This window comes from Hyaena hyaena, unplaced genomic scaffold (assembly GCF_003009895.1).
Source record: "Hyaena hyaena isolate Hyena2069 unplaced genomic scaffold, ASM300989v1 scaffold_6, whole genome shotgun sequence".
Taxonomy (NCBI): Eukaryota; Metazoa; Chordata; class Mammalia; order Carnivora; family Hyaenidae; genus Hyaena; species Hyaena hyaena.
The window spans coordinates 6809192-6828056 of record NW_024080638.1 but is presented as its reverse complement, the minus strand read 5'-3'; the positions used below and the strand labels follow the sequence as shown (position 1 = coordinate 6828056).

The 18865-nt window shown below is 49.2% G+C and overlaps 1 protein-coding gene and 1 pseudogene across 2 annotated transcripts in view; one reads left to right on the top strand and one right to left on the bottom strand.

Moving 5' to 3' along the window:
- Positions 1-10321, bottom strand: part of SNX30 (sorting nexin family member 30) — a 129193-nt gene extending 118872 nt beyond the window's left edge. The window contains exon 1 of one of the 2 annotated variants that reach the window (XM_039239388.1): positions 10111-10321. In XM_039239388.1, coding sequence (XP_039095319.1) covers positions 10111-10266 — 156 coding nt within the window. In that variant the 5' untranslated portion in view covers positions 10267-10321. The remainder of the gene's footprint in view (positions 1-10110) is intronic. The other variant, XM_039239412.1, reaches the window with a different exon arrangement.
- On the top strand, positions 1161-1278 carry LOC120237754 (annotated as a pseudogene).
- Positions 10322-18865: the final 8544 nt, after the last annotated feature.

Sequence of the window (18865 nt, the reverse complement as noted above, 5' to 3'; positions counted from 1 at the left end):
AGAGAGAGAGAGGGAGAGAGAGAATCTCAAGCAGGCTCTGCTCTGTCAGCGCAGAGCCCAAAGTGGGGCTTGAACTCATGAACCATGAGATCGTGACCTAGGCCCACATCAAGAGTTGGATGCTCAGAAATAAGTCAGGCAGAGAAGGACAAATACCATATGTTTGCACGTATAGGAGGATTAGGAGGAACTTAACGGAGGACCATGGAGGAGAAGAAGGGGGGATGGGCACGGAGAGGGGCACTTGTAGGGATGAGCACTGGGTATTATACGGAAACCAACTTGACAATAAACTATTTGTAAAAAAAAAAAAAAAAAAAAAGAGTTGGACGCTCACCGGGTACCCCTTCTCTTGCCTTTGTCCACACAACCCCCCCAGACCACCCCCCCCAACAGAACAGTTATTCCTGATTATTGCTCTGGCAGCCAAAATAAGGAATTCTGTGGGGCAAGACAGACACAAGACAGCTTACGAGCCCTCTAGAATCTAGTAAACACACCCCATTACTCATACATGAATTGGTGTGCTTTTGCCAAGCTGTTATTTCTGTATTTTCACACAAAACATCTGTCTTCTTCCCTGTAACCTTTACTCATGTTCAAGTCTCTCCTAAGTGCCTTCCCTTCACCCCGTGTTCCCCTCAAGCCACCACCCTTCTTATTACAAAACAACTACCAACTCCTCCCTTGCATTTGATTGTCAGTCTCCACATCACCTTCCGCACCGTCCACTGCCATCTCTATTTCAATTTCCTGGGGTTACATGTCTATATAATAAGGAAGAGCTTTCCAGAAGCAGCATTTGTGCTAAGACTTGAACTCTGAGTGGGCTTTCAAAGGTGGGGGTTCAGACCACCTGTGTCCTGACTCCTGACCTCACACTGCACCCTGGTCACCTTTCCATTTCCTGATCGCTCTTGCTTCCTAACTCGGGTGCCTCCTCTCTGTGAGGGCACCAGTCATCCCCATGACACCAAAACAAGTCATCTTTACACGTCCCAATCTTTCTTCTTGCAGGCACCAGCCCCAACCTACACCCGGCTAACACTCCTGCTACCTCTTTCTCTGTCAGTCCCTCCTTGTCCCAAGCACTGACCACACATTCCCCTGCTCGAAAACCCTCTAGGGTTGGCGACTGCCTAAGAAATAAAAGCTATGTCACTGCTTTTTGGCCTTTTGGCTAAGATCAAGTGTAGTATCTGTTCTTATCAGAAATAAAACTATTGGGTGTCCTGGGTGGCTCAGTCGGTTAAACATCGGCTCAGGTCATGATCTCCCGGATTGTGAGTCTGAGCCCCGCGTCTTTGGTCACCTCCCGACTGGTCTCCCTGCCTCCTCTCTCACTAATCCCCACTCTAGACCCTCAGAACCCATCCCAACGCGTGACCAGACTCAACCCAACTCCGGCGGGCACAGGTCTTTCCCATTTCAGGAGCTTTGCTCAAGCTGCTCCCTCAGCCCATGACGCTTTTCCCAGCCTAGACCAAAAAGGCTCCTCGGACTTCGAGGATCTCGTGAAGACACCATGTCTGCCACCTTAGCTGACGCACAGGCACACCCTCCGATGGTGAGGCTGACCGACAGGAATGGAGCACCCCTTCTCAATCCTCCCAAAGTAAAGCTCAAGCTTCGCTTCACATTTTAAAGTCAATGTATCTATCGGTCAACATTTTTCTTTTTTTTAAATTTTCTTTAACGTCTCTTTATTTTTGAGAGACAGACAGAGACAGAGCATGAGGGAGGGAGGGGCAGAGAGACAGGGAGACGCAGAATCTGAAGCAGGTTCCAGGCTCTGAGCTGCTAGCACAGAGCCCAACACGGGTCTCAAACCCATGAACCACGAAATCATGACCTGAGCTGATGTTGGGACACTCAACTGACTGAGCCACCCAGGCGCCCTCAATCAACATTTTTCTTAAGGGTCAAGTGACAAAAACAACTTAAAAAAAGTGTCACTAAAAGGGAATCCGTGACCTTCTGGAACCAAGAAGCTCTGCTAGCTTCAGGCATATCGGGACTCAGGTGATCTTCAGGGTGTGTCCCCCACTTCCTCTCCTAGCTCCACTTTCCTCTCTGGCCTCATTCCTCCGCAGGCACTCTCCACACTGCAGCAAGCAAAGGTTTACAGGCTACCAGAAAGAGCTGCTCTTTCCACCGGCATCCGTCTGAGCAAATCTCAAGAAACACTGTTTGGCTCTGCTAGACTCACATGTCCACCAAGGAAAATATTTTGATCAATGGAACATATTGATGAAAGACCAGAGAAGCCAGTGTGTTCCTCCCACCACCCCCCTCCCCGCCGACGCCCCCAAAACACTTTCCCTCTGGTTCAGATAAGCGTCCCTGGCAGCAGCTGCTTCCTCTCCAGGGATGGCCCCCTCTGTGGACCCCACACTTGTTGGGCAAGTTCTAGCTGTGGTTCTAGTTCCCACAGAAGCCCTAGATTCTACATCGCCTCTGACCCTCTGGCCCCGACAGTGACAGCCGTTTCCTGCTGTTGCTTCTCTCTGGGTTAATCTCACCATCTTCTTGACTTCTCCTGTTTTACATCATTGATGCAATTAATTCCCTGGATTATAGTCTCTCAGTTTGAAATACCTAACAGGCCTTTCACCCTGACCAGATCACAACTGATATAGACATTGACACAGAACAGGCAGGAAGTGCACAAGAAAGTATGGAGAGTACACTGCCTAGGGATAGCCACCATGAGCACCTCACATTTATTAAAGGCTTACTACTTGCAGTCTAAGCATGGACTCCCCAGATCTTCCTATCACCTTGTGATATAGGTACTTCTGTTACCCCCTTTTTACAGATGAAGACATGGAGGCTCAGAGAGGTTCAACAATTTGCTGTTACAAAGACCATAGACAGGCAGAGCTGGGATTCGAACATGGACAACCTGGCTCCAGAGTGCCAAGTGAAGAGTATTTCCAGTAAGAAGGTACTCAACAGCGCAAGTGCTACCTGCCAAGAGGTCAGGATGGATAAGGATTGTGAAGCATCTGCTGGATTTTGCAAGAAGGAAGTCACAAGGGGACTCGACTAATAAGTCAGAAACCCGACAGCAGCAAGCTGAGGAGTTAGGAAGTAAGACAAGAGGAGCAGACCTTTCTTTCAAAACATTTGTCTGTGACGGGGTGCCTGGGTGGCTCAGTCAGTTAAGCATCTGACTTCGGCTCAGGTCATGATCTCACGGTTTGTGGGTTAAAGCCTGCGTCAGGCTCTGTGGTGACAGCTAGCTCAGAGCCTGGAGCCTGTCTTTGGATTCTCTCTCTCTCTCTCTGACCCTCCCCTGCTCACACTGTCTCTTTCTCTCTCTCAGAAATAAATTTTAAAAAACATTTTAAAAATGCAATCTTTAAAAAAACAGGTTTGTCTGTGAAGAGGAGTCACAAAATAGGTGATGAAATGGGGTGGAGGGGAGAAGTATCACAACAAAGCTCTCTTTACTCCTGGTGTAAGAAGCAAGGGTGACCTGAGCATATTTAACTATTGATAGAATGAGCCAGGCAAGAGGGAGTGTGAAGACACAGAAATGGGGGAGGGTGATGGACAGGACAAGGTCTCAGAGAGGCCAGAGGGGGCGGGCCATACAGTCCAGGGGTGCCTGAGAATCCCTTCTATGGCAACTGGGGGCAACCAAGAAACAATGGCTACGGATTCACATCATTTTGTAGTCTGGAAAAAGGAAGGTGTTTTATGATGGCTTCTGTCTTCTCATCAGCAGAACAGGAGGGTAGAATGGGGGTCAGAGGGGGCTGTGAGGAACAGAGAAAAGTTTCAGATCAGCCATGGCACAGAGTGGGAGCCTCTATGGAAAGAAAGCAGTGCCCAGCACCACTGAGGCCCCAGTTGTGGTTGGAACAAGGGAATTTACACTGGCAACAATTCTCAACATGTCCAGATCTGAACAAATGGAATGATCCAGGCTGAGTGTAAAAGGAGGAAAGAAGGAAACAGAAGAAAGGAAGTGGTGGGAGCAACTGATGAGATGAGCCATGCCATCTAAAGGAGGGAGGTGAGGGGTGCCTGGGTGGCTCAGTCGGTTAAGCAGCCAACTTCGGCTCAGGTCACGATCTCATGGCTTGTGGGTTCAAGCCCCGCGTCGGGCTCTGTGCTGACAGCCAGCTCAGAGCCTGAAGCCTGCTTCTGATTCTGTATCTCCCTCTCTCTCTGACCCTCCCCTGCTCACGCTCTCTCTCTCAGAAATAAAAAAATAATAATAAACATTAAAAAATAAGTAAATAAATAAAGGAGGGAGGTGAGGGACACCTGGCTGGCTCAGTCAGAAGAGCAGGTGACTCCTGATGTCATGGTCATGAGTTTGAGCTCCACATGGGATGCAGAGATTACGTAAATAAAAAATAAAAATAAAAATAAAGGAGTGGGGGAGTACAAGTGGTCAGACAACAGGTAGGGGCAGTAATGACCTACTGAGGGAGGCTAAGGCAGGAGAAGATGATATCTGATGGCATCATCTCAGAGCCCGACCCTTCCGGGTATTACAGTGCAGGGCTGTGGCCAGGGAGAGGGCAACCGAATTAAAAAAGAGGTAAAGGTGTGTGGAGATTCAAGTCAAGAAGCTGATAGTTTTGGAGGTTTGAACAGAGTCACCGTGAGGTGAGGGCGTGACTTGAGAAGACAGTAAGTTGAGGTCTAGAGATTTCAATGAAGAAGAATGAACGGCAAGTTAGAAATGACAGGGAAGAAAAAGGTCGTGCAAGGCCTATATTGTTGTTGCTTGGCCCACATCCCTTTGTTCCTCCTTCCTTCAGCGGCATCCTGATCCTGCTTTGGAAACCACCTCCACCCTCCCCAGGCACACAGGGGGCTTCTAAAATACTAGTAATATTCTTGGGGGAGCCTGGCAGCTCCACTGGTAGAGCATGCACCTCTTGATCTCAGGGTTGTGAGTTTGAGCCCCACGTTGGGTGCAGAGATTACTTATAAATAAAATATTTAAAAATAAATAAATAAGGGGCGCCTAAGTGACTCAGTCGGTTAAGCGTCCAACTTCAGCTCAGGTCATGATCTTACAGTCTGTGGGTTCGAGCCCCATGTCAGGCTCTGTGCTGACAGCCTGGAGCCTGGAGCCTGCTTCAGATTCTGTGTCTCCCTCTCTCTCTGCTCCTCTCCCACACATGCTCTGTCTCTCAAAAATAAATACATGTTTAAGTAAATAAGAATAAAATAAAAGATTAGTAATATTCTCTTAATCTGGGGGATAGGAACATCAGTTTTTATTGTTCTTTAAACTATAGATATGTTTTATTGTCCAAACTACATGAATACATTTTATATACTTTGTATGTACATTTCACAGTTCAAACAAACAGAACCACCAAAGACTTCCCTTCTCCACTCTCCAAAGAGAAGGACTTAGTGCAGGTCTGGGCAATCAGAGTTACAGAGCTTGGTTTCTGCACTTGACCCAATTTGGGCCCATGGGACACCAGCCCAGGGCTTTTGCTGGAGCTATCAGGAAAGAGGTGCTCCCTTTCTGCTGAAGTTGTGAAGCTTATTTGTAGAACGTATCCCTTCACTATCTTGAGAATAAAACTAACACACAAGAAAGCAGAGCCAAGAGATGGAGAGTGACAGATTCCCAATATCATTTGAATACCTAGTTCCAGCCACGCCTGAAGCCAAAATACCTGGGGCTTTTCAAAAACATAAGCCAGGAGACTTTTTTTTTTCTTCAACCAGTTTGCACTTGGTTTATGTAATTTTAACTAAAAGGAAGTGAATTCAGTGGAATAGCCAAATAAAGGATTCTCAATTCAACAGCCTCTGTGAGCCTTTACAACACATAAGTCAATCATATCCTTCCTTCTGCTGAAGACACTGCAGTGGCACTCAAGAGTCATGGCCAAGGTTCTCAGGGTGACCTATGAGGCCCTACACAATCTGGACCTTTCCCCTCTCTGCTGTCGGCCAAGAACCCTCCACTGCTCACTCTGTCCAAACCACACTGGCTTCTGGGCTATTCCAGGACACGCTAGGCAGATGCCTTCAAGACTTTGCTTTGGCTGTTCCTTCCACCTTGAAGGACACTCCTCCACTCCACTCGCTAACTCCATCCCTCACCTCCTCCGGGTCTCTACTCAGAGCTCAAGTTCTCAGTAAAGCCTATCCAAATTCCCCTCCAAAAGCCAATGATCCTGAATCCTCTCATCCTACTTTTTCCTCCCTCCCATAGCATTTTTCATTTAACACAGTATATACTCACAAATGTACCCCATGAGGGCAGCGGTCCTTACTGGTTGACTCATCTCAAGTTCCTGGAACAGCGCCTGTCTCGTAGCAGGCCCTCAAATATGTGAATGAACAAATAAAAGGACATGAGCCTCCAGGGAGCAGAGCGTGGTTTATAAAAGGCAGTGCAGAGAAAGGACACTGACCTCCATCTCCTGAGCCAGATATAAGTGGAATACAGCTCCATTTTGAAGACTTTGGGAGAAGCGGTAGCCGAGGAGGGCAGGAAGTAGGCAGAAGAGTTCAGTGAAGAGGCTGAGGATGTGGGAAGGGGTGTTAACCACAGCCGGGGCTTGGGCAGGCTTGGTGTTACGTTCTGGGAGGCACACAGGAGTTGGAGGCTGAGTCAGGGAAGAGGTAGCCCAGAGTGGTTTGCAGATGAAAGTAAAAAAGAGAGGCAGGCCAAGTGGTTTATTTACATCTCAGGTGGAGATGAAGGATGCAGTGATAGAAGGCCTGGTGAGTTCAGCTGCCATGGAAAGAATTCGCGCTCACAACCCTGGGAAGATAGGAAGGATTCTCCCGTAACTCCATGGTTTGGATGACTGTAGAAGGCAGAGGACAAAAAGGCCATCATATGTGGTCGTTGTTTCCTTCTCAAGCAAACATCCCAGACGTCACTCAGAAGTGCCTGCTGGACCGAGACACAAGGCTTCCCTGTGCTTGGCGACGTCCTGGGCCCAGAGAAAGCAATTCTGCTCCACATAATACAATAACTCTGTGCCATGCGCAGCCTGTCAAACCCTCGTTCCCCAGTCCCAGCACTGACTCTGAACCAGGCATCCGGGGTCACAATGCACTGTCCAAAAAGGCAAGAAAAGAGGTTTCTTTTCAAAGACAGATCACAGCACTCTGCTTTCCTACCTGCCCTCCAATGACCCACATGCTGCCTGTGCAGGAGAAAGCAGGGCAGAGAAGGCTCCCTTCCACTGACTCCTCTCTGGTGCATGCCAGCTTCTCTCTACAGAAATTTCTCCAGAACATACATGCACGCCAAGATTCAAGGAAAATGTGACTTCCAGTCAGAGAAAGAAATTACATTACTTAGCCTCCAAGGAGAAGTGGCTTACTATAAATCAGGCCCTTGGGAGTGAGGTCATTTTGATGCTTCTTACAGCTCTAAGAAGACTTATTAAATGTTCAATAATTAATAATAATGGCTTCAAGACTGTCTTTCTCATAGAACTGGAAGCCAGCAGTAATTAGACTTGGGCCTGACTTCCTGCCCACCAACAAGACCTTGGTGGTACAGGGCATCTGTCCTCCCAGTATTTATTAGTAAAATGCCCAGATTTCTGAGACAGTTATCCTCCAAGAGTGGGTCACTAAGCAAATTTTTTTTGTTTTATTTAATTTTGAGAGAGAGAGAGAGAGGGACAGAGCATGAGTAGGGGAAGGGCAGAGAGAGAGGGAGACACAGAATCTGAAACAGGCTCCAGGCTCTGAGGTGTCAGCACAGAGTCCAATGCGGGGCTCAAACCCACGAACTGTGAGATCATGACCTGAGCTGAAGTTGGACGCTTAACCGACTGAGCCACTCAGGCGGCCTGACTAAGCAAATGTTTAAAACAGCCATCAGTAGGGGCACCTAGCTGCCTCAGTAAAAAGAGTCATGTGACTCTTCATCTCAAGGTCATGAGTTCAAGCCCTACATTGAGTATAGCAATTACTACGAAAAGATAATAAATTTCTAAAACCTTCCAAATAAATAAATAAAATAGCCATGGGTATCAGTCAGCATTCACAACAGCTCTGATAATCCCTGCCTTCTGATATATATTTTAAAAGATTTTATTTATTTATTTTTATGTGAGAGAAGGGTAGAAAGAGAGAATGTGAGGCGTGCGCACAGTGGTGTCAAGACAGAGGCAGAAGCAGAAAGAGAATCCCAAGCAGGCTCCACGCTCAGCACAGAGCCCGATGCGGGACTTGATCTCACGACCCTGTGATCATGACCTGAGCCAAAACCTAGTCAGATGCTCAACCAACCGAGCCACCCAGGCACCCCCACCTCCTGGTATGTATACTCTCTTCCCACTTTGTACTAGCATTGTGATCAATACAATAGAGCAGAACTATGTCACTTCCAAGATTAGATTACACAAGAGGGTAGCTTGAGTCTCGGGTTCTCTTGCTCTCTCGGACCACTTGCTCTAGGCGAAAACTAGCTGCCATGTCAAGCCGCCCTCTAAAGAGGAACTAAGGCCTGTCAACAGCCAAGTGAATGAGTTTGGAAGCTGATCCTCCCCCAACCCAATCTTCAGATGACCACGGCCCTGGTCAACACCTTGACTGCAACCTCAAAAGAGACCTGAGTCAGAACCACCCAGCTAAACTGCTCCTGGATGACATGACACTATTGACCCACGCGCACTATTTGCGGTGCTAAATTCTGGAGTAACTTGTTACACGGCAACAGATAATTCATTCACTATCCTGAGAAGGAAATCAGAGGGTTTTACTTCCCCTCATATCCTACATGCATGCATACAGGAACAATGTGTCTCTAAGAAAGCAACTAATTATTCATTCAGGCATTCCACACTTATTGAACGTCAAAGATGGGCAAGGTATTTCCAAGCAACATAACTCTGCATATAGTTTATCATCTATAAAATAAAGGGAAATAATCACAAAGAGCCCCCCCCCCCCCCCCCAGACACCTGAAGCTGCTCAACCCATTGGTTTCATTAGCTTTTTAAGTCTTTTTGCTCCTAATGCTCTACTCCCCACTCCTGGCTTTCATAAACTCTTTCAGGAAGGTACATCAAACGCCCCTCCAATAGCCATTTTGAGTGCTCGGTGCACTAATACTCATTTTTATGGTACCACAGGCCGTCCCATCTACAGGGGAAAGCCTCAGGTCCCCTGACTGCATTTAATATCGAGACAAGGAAGAATTCATTCAGTTATTCTACGAGAGGAGGGAGTTCTAGTCACAAGTGTCGAGAACAATTCTAATTTCCACATCTCAGTTAGTAGGTGGCCACAGCAGCGCTGACAGGATCACAGCTCAAGTCCTGGTCACTGCTGAAATGGCCACGGGGCCGGGGGAGGCCGCCCCTCACCCTTCGCTGTACTCTGCTGTCTCTCAAAGCAGCAGGAGGACTATTACGCGGCTCTAAGAAAATCAGGAGCCTTCTTCTGCACAAAGAAGGTCAAAGGGCGAGCTTTGCTTCCCTCAACCACAAAAACGGGCCTCTGCCAAAGCTAACCAGTGTGGAAGGCCGGGAGACGGGAAAGAAAGAGCCCCAGACCGAAAACCACAGCGAGCCTCTCCCCACCCGCCGGCTGGGGTCTGAGTCAGGTGACTCCTCGGGGCACACAGCAAACCTAAACAAAGATCTCCCCACATGACGGGGCGTGAGGAAGACGACTCTGGCGGCAAGACCAACGCCGCCGGTCCCACCAGGGAAAACCATTAACTCTTGCTCCGTTGCAGGGCCAGGAAAGTAGGGGAGCTACAAGTCACCCGGCAGCGCAGCCTTCGCGGATGCACCGGGAGGAGCTCGGCACCCCATCCCAGGGCACACGCGCCGGGCACCGCACACCCGCCGCCGGCCGCACCACGCGGCCGGGACCCCTCCCCGCCAGCTGTCACCGGCGCTCGCGACCCGTCACGGCCGGGCATGCCCGGCCCCCTCCGACCCCTCGCGCTGCGACTACGGCCCCGCGGGGGCGGCAGGGAGGGACGCTTTTTCCGAAGGCTCTGGGGGGCGAGGGCACGCCCGCCCCCGGGCAGGGGCGCCAGGGTGGGCGCGGCCGGGTGCCGGGAGGGAGAGCTCCGGGTCCTCCATCCCCCCGCGAGAGCGAAACGCGCCACCGGGTCCCCAGCCCCGCGCGCCCCACCTTGTCGCCGAAGCTGCGGGCCATCAGCAGGTCCGGGCTGGGCGTGCTGTCGCCGCCCACGGCCTCCTCGCTGCTGGAGCCGGCCAGCGGGTGCGGCATGTCGAGCAGGGAGTGGGGCCCGGTGGACGGCAGGCCCTTGGGGGGCCCGCCTGACATGGCGCGCACGGCTCGGGACGCGCCGCCGCCGCTTCCTCCTGTGCCCGCCGCGGCGGGCTCCCCCGGCGCCCGCGCCCAGGCCCCGCTTGGCCGCGGTCGGTCGGAGGCCCTGTACCCGCCGGGCTGAGAGCCCCCGCCGCCGCCCGCCGGCTCGTCTCCACCCGCGAGGCGCCGGGCCCGGCTGTGCTGGGCTGGGCTGCTCCGCGCCGCGCGTCCCCGCTCCGCGCCCGAGCCCGCCGCGGTTCGCTCGCACCTTGGCCGGCGGCGCCCAGCCCGCTCGCCACGCCGCCCAGCCCGCTCGCGGCCCCGCCCCCGCGGCGCCTCGGCCGCCCGGGCGGGGGAGCGGGGAGGCGGAGGGGGCGGAGGGGGGAGAGGAGCGGGAGGAGGGGGAGGAGGGGGGAGAGGAGGAGGCGCGCCCAAGCTCCGCCCCCGCCCGCCGCCCCGCAGGAAGTGCGCCCTGAGCCCTCGGCCGCAGTCCTCCGCGTGGCCGCCCTCGCCTCCCAGAGGCTGAACCGTGGAGGGTGCGCGCTGTCCCCGGACAAATGTTTAACGGCCATCAGAGGTGGGAAAAGACGTTGGAGCATCTTGTTCCATCCCGCCCGCGTTTACCGAGGCGCCCGCCGCAGGACGCTGGGGGGGCTCTGGGGCCCGCACGGGAGTCGGGATCGCCTGGCCTCGAAGATCATCAAAATGGGAGGAATTACGCCGCATGGTATACGAATGGCATAAAAGGCTGGGGGGCGCAGAGGAGCTGGAGGGCACGCGGTGGGAAACCTAGAAGGGAATTCAGGGAGGCCGCGTGAGGGTTCTTCCCGAGCGCCGCCGAGGGATCCCCAGGCCGTCGTGCTAAACCTCAGAGGAGTGAGCGTCAGAAAGAGATGGGGCGCCTGGGTGGCTCAGTCGGTTAAGCGTCCGACTTTGGCTCAGGTCAAGATCTCACGGTTCGTGGGTTCGAGCCCCGCGTCGGGCTCTGTGCTGATAGCCAACTCAGAGCCTGGAGCTGGTTTTGGATTCTCTGTCTCCCTCTCTCTCTCTGACCCTCCCCTGCTCACGCTGTCTCTCTCTCTCTCTCTGTCTCTCAGAAATAAATAAAACATTAAAAAAAAAGAGAGGGAGTGCTACAGAGGATGTAGGACCCAAACTCATACCTTGACCCAACTGCCTTTTGAGAGAACCGAATTTTCATGCGTTTGTGCTTCCTTTCTAGGCCTTTGAACTGAATTCTCGTTTTTATTTGCCAGTAGAGTGGAGATAGTCAAGGCGTTACTTGAGCTCTTTGGGGTGAAAGTGCACCAACTTTAACCACCTTACCGGTCTCTGCATTTTCTTTGCTTAGGGCCAGGTCAGTAGGGGGCCCAAGTCTGCGCAAGAATAGATGGCTTCTAGCAAAGTAATGGGTAGGGAGTATTTTTTTCCTATGTACTTCCAACCTCCTCAGGTTTGTCTAGGTTCACCTGACCCATTTTTTTAAGATTTTATTTTATTTTTTAAGCTTATTTATTTTGAGCGGAAGAGCACAAGCGCGCAAGTGGGGAAGGGGCAGGGAGAGGGAGAGAGAGAAACCCAAGCAGGCTCCATCCACTGTCAGCGCAGAGCCTAACGGCTCCAAACCCGAAATTGAGATCATGACCTGAGCGGAAATCAAGAGTCAGATGCTCAACCGACTGAGCCACCCAGGCGCCCCTCACCTGACAGATCTTGAAGTTGGGATTCACTGTGGTCTCCGCCTCGCCTTTATGGAGAAACCAGTGATACTTCAGCAGGAGGAGAATGCAGAGAGTTGAAGCTGAGCTAAAATATCACTCAGAGACTCGCTGAGCTTCAAAGACCTTATTTCCCCTGATATAGTTAGTGGGGCCTTAGCCCTCAAGTGATCAGCTTTTCTCTCCCTGTATCGGTCTGCCTTTTGGCAAGACGTTGCAGAGGGCACTGGGAACAATTTTATACTCTGCATCTTGTCTACCTCAAAGGAATGCCGATGTCTGGTCCTCCTGGAGATGGGTAAAATTAATACTTTTATATTCAAGGGCCACTTTTTTTTTTTAATGTTTTATTATTTCTAGGAGAGAGAGAGAGTCAGCATGAGCAGGGGAGGGTCAGAGAGAGAGGGAGTCACAGACTGAAACAGGCTCCAGGCTCTGAGCCGGCAGTCAGCACAGAGCCCGACGCAGGGCTCGAACCCGCGAACCGCGAGATCATGACCCAAGCGAAAGTCGGACGCTTAACCGACTAAGCCACCCAGGCACCCCTCAAGGGCCACTTATGACTACAGACCCTATTGTTCTTATTAACATCAAAATAAGTAGCATGGATATAACTAGAAATGAATGTTCTATAGATGTACAATATCGGTGGTTTTTACAGAATAGCGTTATTTATTTTAACAACCAGGCCACCTTAACATAATAGGGATCTTATTTTATGAAGACTCCACTTAGCTCCTCAGGTCACCAGGGAAGAGTGAAAAGAGAGCCACGTTTGGATCCCTGCTTAGTCACTACAAGTGGGTGACCATGATCAACTTACCTACCTTAACGAACCTGTTTCCTAACCTAAAAAAGAAGGAGGGAGCATCACCTTGGTGGCGGCTGTGAAATAGCATATTCTGCATGTAACGTACCTAGCAAAATGCTTGTGTGGAATAAACATTCCCTAAATGTTCCTTTCCTTCCTTTCCCCCTCTATCCGGTTTTCTCTACTATTGTTATAAAATAATAATTACAGAGTTTTCATATCTGAACAGGCTGCACCCCAAACTCCTGTGTTTGCTTAGTTTGGGTCAGAGTACCATTTTTCGGTGCTCCTACCAAAAACAAAAAATAAAACCCAGAAAACCAGAGTTCCTAAAAGGCCGTATGAAAGAGTTTATTTATTTATTTTCCAATTTCCTGGTCGGTCAATGGCATCTGGCCACAGTGATCCGGTGGGTAGTCATCAAAACTAAAGAAAGTGAACTGCCATGGAAAACATTCTGGTATAAAGTTTCCACCATTCAAATTTAGCCCAGAACTGCCTATTCATACTCACCACTTCCTGTTGTAGTTCAGTATTCCTTGTGGTGGGAAACCGTCACTAAAATAACGTTAAGTGTCCTAGAGTATGTGACTATGCTCCTCCTAAAAGTTTTCAGAGCAACATGGTGGGAAGGAGGAGATGTGGTTTTTATATCAGAACAGAAGAATCTAGTGTTTGTTGGAGTTTATGGAGGGAAGCTTGGATCTCTAGGGCTGGGTTCTGAGGAAGAATACACTGGATATTCTATGTATGTGGGGGCACGTGGTAGATGCCATAAATCCAACCAAACAGGATGGAGCCTTCCACCACCCAAAGGGAATCTTGGGCACTTAGGCTGGCACCTTTCATGAGACAGGGTCTTGGAACCCGGAGTTTTTTAGGTTTGCCAAGCCAGACTCCTGTAAACCTTACCAGCAAGTCTATCTAGGCTTTACATGAGCACCCAGACCTCAGAAACAAAGCAGAGTCGCAACAAAGCATTCTCTCTTTCTCTCCCTGGTACAGCATGTGCTTAGGCCTTATTCATGTTTGTGTTAGCTGCTTATCCTCTCCTGGTTTTTAATACAATCGTAGCTTTATTTTATATGGCATCCCAAACCCTGCCTCAAAATAACACCACCACTTCTGAAGTGGACGGCTGATGAGGACAAAGGAGGTTTTCAAAGAGCGTTCAGAGTGACATGTAGAAAGCCACAGAAGGCTGTCTCAAACAAGAGGGGCAACCGAAAGACACTATTGCCAACACAGGCAAAATTGTGTGGACAATCCAATTCAGCCAGTGATGTCCCAGGAAAAAGCAAAAGCCAGCAGGCCCACTTGAGGCCGGGATCTGAAGAGTTTTGTAAACAAGAAATTGGACCTTGCCCCAGGACCAGCAGAGAGGCTTATGGGTAATCGATAGGATCATTTTATATTTCCATATTGAGAATCCTGGCCCTCAAAGCACAGACCTTCTGCAGTGGATGATGCGACACAGGCCATGGAGCTGGTGCCTCAGATCCATCTGTCAATTTGTTAAAATGAAAAGTTTTAGACCCAAGAGATTCTGATTCTGGCGTGGGCCTGGAATCAACATTTTTAAACAAGCTCCTTGGTGAGACTGATGCTGATCTATAAACTGCACTTTCAGAAACCCTGTTCTCTGAGCTCCACCCTTTCTCTAAACCTTAAGTTGACATTCCAAACTACCTTTTGTAAATAGTATTTAAGTGCTTGCTTTGGAGAAGTTTCCTGTTGGCTGAAAAGTTTCTTAAAAGACAAATTTCTTTTGCAAAGTCTATTACAGGGAACGTTTGCCCTAAACTTTTATGGTTCTTTTTATGGAACATCTACGAGGTGCTTAAAATTTTGGAAAAGAGCCTAGGTGAACTAAACTATCTGTTGACAGATTCATTTCATAGCTCTGCCCGTGGAAAGCCTCACCACGGAGTGGGTATTCTTCAAAGCCCAAAAAAATTTCTTCGCATAGGCTTGCAAGTTCCCGGTAACTGGGCTTCATCTGGTCATAGAGATGTAATTCACCACCTCACAAGGGACACCTGCTACCTGGCTTTCTTTGCAAGCAGGCTCTGGCGGGCGTGGGTTTGTATGTTGTCTTTTTTTGGTGGCTACCCATCAGAGAGGGTGAGCTGGAGAAGATACAGAGCTGACAAGTACTGGAAGCCCAGGCATTGAGTCTCATTAGCAGCAAATCTTTGGATAAGGTGGAAAACCGACTTACTGGCTGTGTGCTACATGATAGTTTTTGCTTCCATTGCTAGGAGTGATTCTTACAAGCCATCTAGAAGGTAAACATTCAGATATCCTATGACCCAGTAGCTCTGCTCCCAGAACACAACAGAAATGCATGTGGATGTTCATCAAAAGACGGATTTGAGAATCTCCACAGCAGCAGCATTTCTAATAGCCCAAACTAAAAACAAGTTACGCAACAGTCACATATGGAATGTTACACAGCAGTGACAGCAAAGGAACAATATGGTGAGTGGATCTCACAAATACAATATTTTCCTTTAAATTTTTATTTATTTGTTTTTGAGAGGGAGAGCGAGAGAGTGAGCGAGCAAGCAGGGGAGGGGCAGAAAGCGGGGGAGGCAGAATTGCAAGCAGGCCCCACGCTGTCAGTGCAGAGCCTGACGCGGGGCTCAAACTCACAGAGATCATAACCTGAGCCAAAACCAAGAGTCAGATGTCTAACTGACTTAGCCACCCAGGTGTCCCACAAATATGATTTTTTAATGTTTATTTTGAGAGAGGGAGAGCACATGTGGGGCATGCACACACAGAGGAGGGACAGAGGGACAGAGGTAGAAGAATCCCAAGCAGGCTCCTTGGGAGCATAGCCTGACACAGGGCTCAATCCCACGAACTGCAAGATCATGACTTGAGCAGAAATCAAGAATAGGATCCTTAACTGACTTGAGCCACCCAGGCACCCCACAAACACAATTTTTAAAAGTAATCTCTATGCCCAGAGCACCTAGGTGGCTCAATCGGTTAAGTGTCCGACTTTAGCTCAGGTCATGATCTCATAGTCTGTGAGTTCAAGCCCCACATCAGGCTCTGTGCTGACAGCTCAGAGCCTGGAGCCTGCTTCAGATTCTGTGTCTCCCTCTCTCGCTGGCCCTCTCAACTCACACTCTGTCTCTCTCTGTCTCTGAAAAATGAATAAACCTTAAAAAAATTTTAAATAGGGGCGCCTGGGTGGCTCAGTCGGTTAAGCGTCCGACTTTCGCTTAGGTCATGATCTCACGGTTCGTGGGTTCGAGCCCCGCATCGGGCTCTGTGCTGACTGCCAGCTCGGAGCCTGGAGCCTGTTTCAGTCTGTGACTCCCTCTCTGTCTGACCCTCCCCTGCTCACGCTGTCTCTCTCTCTCTCTCCTAGAAATAAAAAAAAACAAAAACAAACAAACAAAAAAATTTTAAATAATCTCTATGCCCAAGGTGAGAATCACACTCATAACCCCAACACCAAGAGTCACATGCTCTACTGACTGAGCCACAACCACAATATTGAATGAAAGAAGCCAGATACAAAAGAGTATCTACTTTATGACTCTGATGGTATGAAGTTCCAAAATGCAGTGCTAGAAGTCAGAATTGTGTTACCTTTGTCTTTGTGGGGGCTTCGAGGGTACTGATAGTATTTTCTTGACCTGGGGGCTGGTTTCACACAATACATTCATATCTTGTGAGCCTTCATGTTAGGCTTCATTACAACTTTATGTAAAAAAGGCATCTAGTCTATGACCCTCACTTCCTAAATGAGGAAACTGAGGCCCAGAGAGATATTACATAACTTGCTCAAGGGCAATCAGCTAGTCCTGCTGTTAAGTGCTTCCTTCCATTTCGATGCATAGTGATTCACATGCGGGTTTGGGTGATACTTGTTTAAGTAAACCCAAACGTAAAGGAGTGAGGACATAAAAAAGAGGAAGACAGCTGTGTCAGCAGCTAGTATTTGCCTGCCAGTCATTCGTCCTTTCCTCTGGTGGTCCCTGTTTCTCTTCCACCCTCCGTTTTCAGTGCAGTCTTGTGAGGGCTTGGTGCCTGGAGCCGCTACCGCCATCTTGTGGCCATGAGTGGAGATATTCCCAGTACTTGGCGTCACTGAGCCGAGGCACGGACTCCAAACTTCTTAAGTAAAAAGTAAACACCTCCATGGTCCCAGACAGTTGAACTGGGACCCCTGTGACATGCAGCTGAACCCATCCTTAGAAATTCAGAAGAAGAATACAAGTAGGCAGGAGAGGATCTCAGAAGAGAGTCCCTCCTGTGGAGCGCAACATTCACAGCAGTGGTGCCATCCTTCTATCATATGGATTCTCAAACGGGGCCATATTGTCCCTCAAAGGGGTGAGAATTTGTTCATGGGGTAGCAGTAGGGCAAAAGCCGTCTTAGCTATTTCAATGGTTTATGGCTCTCCAAAGCTAACCAACAAAATGTTATTCTTTACTGTTTTTCTTGTTTTGGCAAATTTAAACCTACTTCACTCTTCCCCCCTTAAGGGCAGTAATAAGGATAAAGGGTTGAGAAACCCTGCTCTCTAAAGAGAGGGAGGGGCACCTGGGCGGCTCAGTCAGTTAAGCCTCCGACTCCTGATTTCTGCTCAGGTCATGATCTCACGGTTCGTGAGTTTGAGCCTTGCATCGGGCTCTGTGTTGACAGTGTGGAGCCTGCTTGGGATTCTCCATTCTCCCTCTCTCTCTCCCTCTCTCTCAAAAATGAATGAATAAATTTTAAAGATGCAGGAAGAGCTGTAGAACAGAAGAGGAACAGAGTTCCTGGATTCCCAAGGCAGAGCTTCTGAGCCTTTCCAAAGCCTTTGAATTCCACCAGCTCTCCCCAGAACCTTGGCCCAGGTTGGACCACTGTGGCAAGTCTAGCCAGACCTGCTCTGCCCAGCTCATCCTGAGCCTTGTCAGCCATGTATTCAATGACTGTACTGTGTCCTCACTGTACAGAGGTAAAGGAGACTGCAGACAAGAGGCCCCATCTTTCTGTAGAACCTGTGGGCAGTGTAGCAAGATGGTGTCAGGGGCACAGCAAGGAAATTACACTAAAACCCAGACTTTTGGTCCAGGTGAGGTGACTTGCTAAAGGCAGGGCTTCCCCCATACCATCCACTATCTAAGGTAATTGATCATGCTGATATTTCGGGTTGTCCGATTGGCACACCAGGAGGCTTGGTTTTCTCGCTTGGGGGCCTCTGTGATGTGGCAGGCAGCCCACCATCACCACCCAGTCAGGAAGGAAACAGCAGATTCAGGAAGCTGCATTCACCACATACCCATTAATCTGGTTCTCTCTGCTTGCTGGAAGAGTAGCCTTTGAGTTTAGGCCAATATATGGAAACTTCTAGAAGTTTTATATGCTGGCATGCTAATTTTTTCCAAAATCAAACCCAGTCCCTTGCAAGACTTCTTAAACCACGCTGTCCTACACTAGAATGAAGGTTCATTCAACTCCCAATTTCTAGTGCACGTGGGGTATGCTGGCTCCTCCACGTCAGCATCCTTGTGAGGTGGTCAGTCTTCCAAGTTCACTCCTTCCACTGCTTGTTGTCATCAAGTCAAAGCAGACGGAAGTTTTTCCTAGGAAAAGCCACACATCCATCCACTCCCTCAGAGTGGGATCTTTGGGGGTTATTAATGATGCAAGTAAAGTAATTTAACACTGAAATGAAAGCAGAGTTGTAACTTCACCTTGAACACGAGATTTCTGTACATTCTCAGGACAAACGGTCTGCTCTGCTGATTTCAGTCCATCCGCCAGCACCAGTACTACCCAGAACCCCCTGGAGGACTAATACATGGCTACATGGCTAGTATGGTCTGGGGATCCGGAAACTTAAAGGGGATACCAGAAACTAAACCATGCCACCTTAATAAACCCTTAATAAAAAATTTATGCTATAAAATCATAATCTGATATAATTACTAATAATACTTTTTAAAGTTGTAATTTTCCTGGAGTAGAGAAGATGCGTTTCATGTTGGATAACATTGCTGCTAATGGTATTCCATCACATGGGTAAGAGAAGCTACACCACGTCCGCTCCTTCCAGCTGAGACCCAGGGGACC